This window comes from Thalassophryne amazonica, chromosome 16 (genome assembly GCF_902500255.1).
Source record: "Thalassophryne amazonica chromosome 16, fThaAma1.1, whole genome shotgun sequence".
NCBI classification, from domain to species: Eukaryota; Metazoa; Chordata; class Actinopteri; order Batrachoidiformes; family Batrachoididae; genus Thalassophryne; species Thalassophryne amazonica.
This window is the reverse complement of record NC_047118.1, coordinates 33,722,768-33,728,767: the sequence shown is the minus strand read 5'-3', so window position 1 is coordinate 33,728,767 and position 6,000 is coordinate 33,722,768. Positions and strand designations below refer to the sequence as shown.

The 6,000-nt window shown below is 40.7% G+C and overlaps 1 protein-coding gene across 1 annotated transcript in view; it reads left to right on the top strand.

Moving 5' to 3' along the window:
- smurf2 (SMAD specific E3 ubiquitin protein ligase 2) overlaps positions 1-6,000 on the top strand; it is a 157,023-nt gene continuing 151,023 nt past the window's right edge. Inside the window, exon 1 of the mRNA XM_034189734.1 lies at positions 1-422. Coding sequence (XP_034045625.1) covers positions 371-422 — 52 coding nt within the window. The 5' untranslated portion in view covers positions 1-370. The remainder of the gene's footprint in view (positions 423-6,000) is intronic.

Sequence of the window (6,000 nt, the reverse complement as noted above, 5' to 3'; positions counted from 1 at the left end):
AAGTCAGATCTGCAGTGGAGGCTTCAACACTAAAGCGAGCAGCAGGAGGCGGAGCAGGAGCACTCCGAGCCAGAGGCTCCTACCGAAGATGTGAACATAAATGCCGCTTTACAGCGCATTCGCTCGATAGCAGCAACACCGGAGGGAGCGATTTTAATTAGTAAATGCACAGATTTTTTATGTTTTTATTTTATTAATTATAAATTGTGTGCGTTCGCTATGGCAGTTCAGTCCACATCCGGGCCACAATGCCTTGACTCCATTATTGTCTAGAACTGGCGGAGAGGTTGATAAACCTTATTTTACCCGCAGTTGACGTTTTAAAAAAATAAACAAAATAACGGGCAGTAAAGGCTGGAACCGAGGGGACATGTCTAACCAAGGAGTCCGGCGGAATGGTCCAGTGAAGCTACGACTAACAGGTATCTATCCCCACACACTAGCCAGGCTGGCTCTATGTATTTGCTGGATACGAGCTGTTCCCATGGGCCATGTAGTTGGCTTTTCGCCGGCTGTTCCTGCCACGATTTTCGCCAGTTCCTTAACAAATGTCGCGTATTTTGGCTGTCGCAGTTATTTATTATTTTTAAAATGTTCGCTAATGGTGGAAAACTGATTTGGCGGACTAGTTTGAGTTGTGTGTGAAATCTATTTTTCTTGGAAGTAGTCTCAACCTTGTTATTGTCACCAGGACCAATAACACGGGAGTCGATGATGCACTGCCGCTGAATTGGTTATAGCTTAATGAAACATATGTGGGAGTTATAAGTGGATATTTTGGATAACATATAAATGCTAATGCTTGTGTTACTGTGGTAGTACACAGCTACGACACTGCCGACAGGCTCGCATGGAGTTGGCTAGCTAACATTAGCCTATTAGGCTAAACAGCCTGCCTAGCTTGTCAGATATAATGAACTTTTTTGTACAAAAAACAAGAAAAGAAAAGGGGTTTGTATCTGAACAGACACCAGTGTCCCATTTGGAGACAGCTGCGTCCGAAAGAGAGCAGCGTTAAGTTGGAACAGCAGGGATGTTCTGTGTTCACAGTTGGCTTTTCTCAACGAGCATTTCACACAGTACAAAAAGCATCTGAAGCTGGATATAACCAGACTGTTCTGTTGCACAGATCTACTTCAGACAGCCCAGAGGGGTGCACAGATCTATTTGGACACTTCTCCCTTCTCTCTCTCCTCCAGCTGTTGTTTGGTTTGTGTCTTTTCAATACAAACACTAAAGTGGTTTACATGAGAGCACACACTGTTTTGACTGGGACAGGGGGGGACAACTGCCCTGTTTGATGTACCTCCAAGATATGACCTAAATCAAATTCCAGGACTGTTTGTTCTATCAAGGGCCAAATTAAATATTGGAGCTGGTGATGTTTGGACACAATAAGAGATGGTGGGTCTATGTGAGACTCATTTGATAAGGTGGTGATATAAGATGATTAAGTGCAAAGATGTGGTTGGTTCCAAGCAGATTTGAAAGCAGAGTTGAGCCAAAAATCATCAGACTGATGGTAGCGATTTTGAAAAATTAGCAAATTGGAATTAAAATAGGGTATTCCTTGTGTTGGTAACAGAGTAGGGCTTGTATGTCAAAAATGTGGGTGAGTGTGTTAGTCCATTTTAGCCAGCTTTGTGGCTGTCATGGATCAAGACTAAAATCCAGGCTTTCAGTGACTTTCTGGACTTCGCCATCACAAATGCATCTGCATGCAGTGAAAGTGTCGAATTTGTAGGGACACTCACTTTTCTCACTAGTGACATTCATGTCTCTGGGTCCACAGCCTTTTGAGATCAAGAGACACTGGCAAAGAGCTTATGGACTCATGATGTTGCTGGACAGAGGTGTTTGGCTATGTTGATGCCTTTGCAGGAGAGCTTTGTTTTTAGTCTATCCTATCATGTAAACCAAGGAGCTCCTTTGCCCTTACTACATCGTATATGGTGAATGAATGCATGATGTGGCAAGCCGAGTTTGCCTGTGAATTGCCTGCCTGTAATGCTGACGCCTGTACGAATGACGGACGGATACGAACTGAAGGGACTTGGACTATGAGACGGAAGGCTTGAGGTGGGCGCTGCATGCTGCAGTCTGCTTTTGCGTGGACAACCCCTGCCTGTGGTACTGATGCATGTGTGGACTTCTCATCTTCTTTATATTATTATATTGTCTGTTTTTCTATTTTCTGTTTTGTCAGCTTTGTAAAACTTTGCAAAACTTGTAGGCCTAAGTGTTAGAATCACCCCTTTGAGTCTGGTCTGCTTGAGGTTTCTTCCTCAATATCATCTGAAGGCATTTTTCTTTACCACTGTCACCTGTGTGCTTGCTCTAGGGGTTGATAAGTTTAGACCTTACTTGTGTGAAGTGCCTTGAGGCAGCTTGTTGTGATTTGGTGCTGTCTAAATAAATGAAAATGAAATGAATTGCTATGGTGGCAAAAAAAAAAAAAAAAAATCCTGAAATATTCTCGCAGGGCTACGGGCTACAACTGATGTCTGTTCTTTTTAGATGGATACTAAAAGCCCTTTTGTGGTTCGTGCTCTGCTCTGTGTCCTCCTTGTGCACAGTCTTCTTCATAAAAAAGGCTTAAATACTGATGCCGCCAACTGCTTGGCAACATGAAAAAAAAATTGATATTGTAAATGTCTGGCATATTTGAGTTAAACAGGTTACTTGAGTTGATGCTTGTTTCGTTATGTTAGTTTTGTGGCGTTCAACGACTGCGTCGAAATGGAAAAGAAACCCAACACACAAATACGCACACAGGTGTGTGTGAGACTATCACAGCTGATCAATGGGCACAGTGTTCTCAAGCCGTTCTCGTGTACGTAAAGTAGGGGTGTGCAAGATATGTCGTCAGTAATATTGATTTGTGATTATCTGATGTTGTTGAGTGTTTAAAATAACCTCACACATGCATTGAAAGTCGACACATTCACTGAATTAAAGGTGCGTGCTTCAGAAGCCCCTGCCTGCAGCAGAGCAGTGTTGCCAGATTGGGAGGTTTTGAATTTTATTTTGTAGGCTGAAGACAGATTCAAACAGCCTCTGTCCTGGAAATTAGCAGCTGTATCTGGCAGCATTGCAGCACAGCAGAGATTCAGATTCATATGATCTGTCATTAGCAGCGTCGCCATAACTCAGGTTAGGTCATAGCATGACTGAGGTTAAAAAACAAGTGAAAATAGAGACAAAATGCAGACACCTTTATCCTCTCAACCTACGTAGGACGATTTAGTTGCTTGACGTGGATCAACCACACTAATGTGGAGGTGGTTTGGATTAAAAAAAAAGATGGATGCCGCTCAGAAGAGAGCATCGCAGCTGTGTCACTGTTAAAAACAGCTTGATAGGGAACTAAATCAGTTCAGGTGCTTGCACAATACACTCATCAAACTTTATTTGATCTAAGTGTGAGTAATGTGTTTTTTCTATTGTTTTTCCTTAAATGCTTAAGTTGAATGAAATAAATAATTGCCATTTTCCTGAAACATGCCCATTAATGTCATTAATAAGCAACAATCACAAAAAATATGGAGATACAATTTTTTGTCTATATGACACACCCCTAGCATAAAGCACTCTGTGTGCTTCTATTGACAGAACAGCATACTTATTTATCAGTTTGCTTAAATACCACCTTTTGGAACAATTAAATGTCACAATAAAAAAGTTACAAGAATAGATACGATCTGTTCTGTGGGTGAGTTCACGCTAAACAGAGCACAGGCACTGCCCATGTCCTTCATTTTCACATGGAGATGCACAAATTAAATGTTTCAGTTAATTAAAGATTTTCTTAAAATTCTCAGTAAAAAGGTGTTTCATACTTGTGAATAAAGTATATAAATAAATAAATCCAATCACCAGAATCAGGGGCGGAATAAAGCACAGGTTTGCTTGGGCTGAAGACCAATGGCCCAAAGGCATGTAGGGGCCCAACATTAGTGTCCACCAAAATGTTTTGGAGAACACACATAACAACATGAACATAAATAACACACAGAATCATTAAATAGTATAACCAGGGGTGCACATAACTGGTGCTCATGGTGCTTGTGCGTGCTAAAAATAAATGATATGTAGCAGAAAACACAAGGGAAGTGTTTCATAAGAGGAAAGAAATGACATATTGTATGAAAAGTGTTTCCCCTCTGCTGTGCATCCATGATGTTTAGCACACACAAGCACAGTGAGTACCAGTTATGTGCACCCCTGAGTATAACTACCAGCTACCACACGTCACATATTGTACTGAGGAGTGTACAGACTACAGAGCAGTATAGTGTGAACTGAAATCAGAGTAGACCGTGTCAAAATTGTAATGCTGTTGAGTATTTTTTATTATTTTTTATTTTTTTAAATGTTTTGAATTTTCTCATATTTTCTCCTTTCTGTGTCAGCAGGAAATCTATACATTTTATACCCATTGTCACATTGATTTTTCCAACCATATGCACAACATCCCACAATTCTGAAACTTTTTGAAGCATAAAATCATGCATCCAATAACCCAGTGCCTTGAGGGGTGTGTGTGAGATTTACAATGTGATCATTACGTGAAACCTGTGACTTTGGAATCAGTATGGCACCTGTCACTCAAAGCCCTGGAACATTGAATTTCGGCACTCTACTTTATTGGAGTTGACAACTTAAGCAGCCACAGGCAGAAATGCAATGCCCACTACGTCACCAAATATAGGGTGGAATATATAACAAAATGGGAATACAAAGCCATAATTAAACAATGGACAGAATGTGTGAATGTTGCTTATACAAAAATGTTTTGTTTGTACCTGCAAACCTCCTGCAGATGCCGTTTGTTTGTTTTGTATCAACTAACATTAGATGGCCAATCTACAAGTTTAGTTGTCAATGTGAAACCGAGATTAGACGGCTAATGATGGGCGACTAACCTTAGTCAACTAAGTAAGTTTAGTAGACTAACAGATTAGACTGCTTTGTGTAGGACATTGCCCAAGTGTCTAACAGAGGCAAATCACTGCAAAGTTTTAGGGTACTCTTTTAAATTACAGCAGTATTCTTGCAGAAATGTAGAAGAACCCATTAGACTTGTAAATTTGTTTTTCACTGAAGTTTCAGATGAGGTTTCCTGGTGGAATGCTAAGAATGAGTCCACTGTGGAAAAAAAATGACAAGAGTGGGATCTCGTAGAGCACCTCTCATTTTGATGTTGAGTGACATTATGCACCAGTTCTGACTAAATATCATCTTTAGGGTTGCTGAATTTTGTTTGATTAAAAATGTATTTTTTTTTTTAACCTGGCTAGTAATGTCTCTTTTTTCCCTCTCCCTGTGAATTTGTACCTAAATATCCTTGAATTCTGTCCTCAGGGAATATTTCTTTTCAAATTATGTAATCTTCTTCCATGTCATCCACATTGTCCCAAAACTACTCACAAAGTTTCCTTTCCCTTTCTGCTGTTCTTCAGCTTGGAGAGCATTGCAGAGGAGGAGGAGAGGAAGTGCTGTAGGAAGGCAGACGTCTGCTGGAATATCCAAGCACTCACTTTTAGCAGAGAGACTTTGCTGCACACTGTCATTATGTGTTTCTTTGCTTAGGGCTTCACAGCTGTGTATAGAAAATTGTGAAGATTAGATTTCCCTCTAGAGCGCAGTGGGCTGGTGAGAATCACTGCGACATTGTAACTGTGTGGCTGACTTGTCATCTGTAGTTGAGTTGATTTTTGACAGATGGCTGTCAGTTACTTTATTCACAGACAGGTTGTGAATGAAGAGCGTGATGATGAGTGCTTTACATTTAGACAGTCATATGGCTGTTTGTGCTCTGCTCATCTCATCTTGAACACCCTCCCGACCAATTGGACCACATGTTGCAGTTGTTTGCCCTCTATTAAACTACAAAAATAAGGCAGCCATGCTGTAAAAATTAGCACTACTGCTGAGAATTGCCCCGTGGGTGCACATCACAGGTTTCCCTTAAATAAAGTGAGACAAAGTTACAGGTCA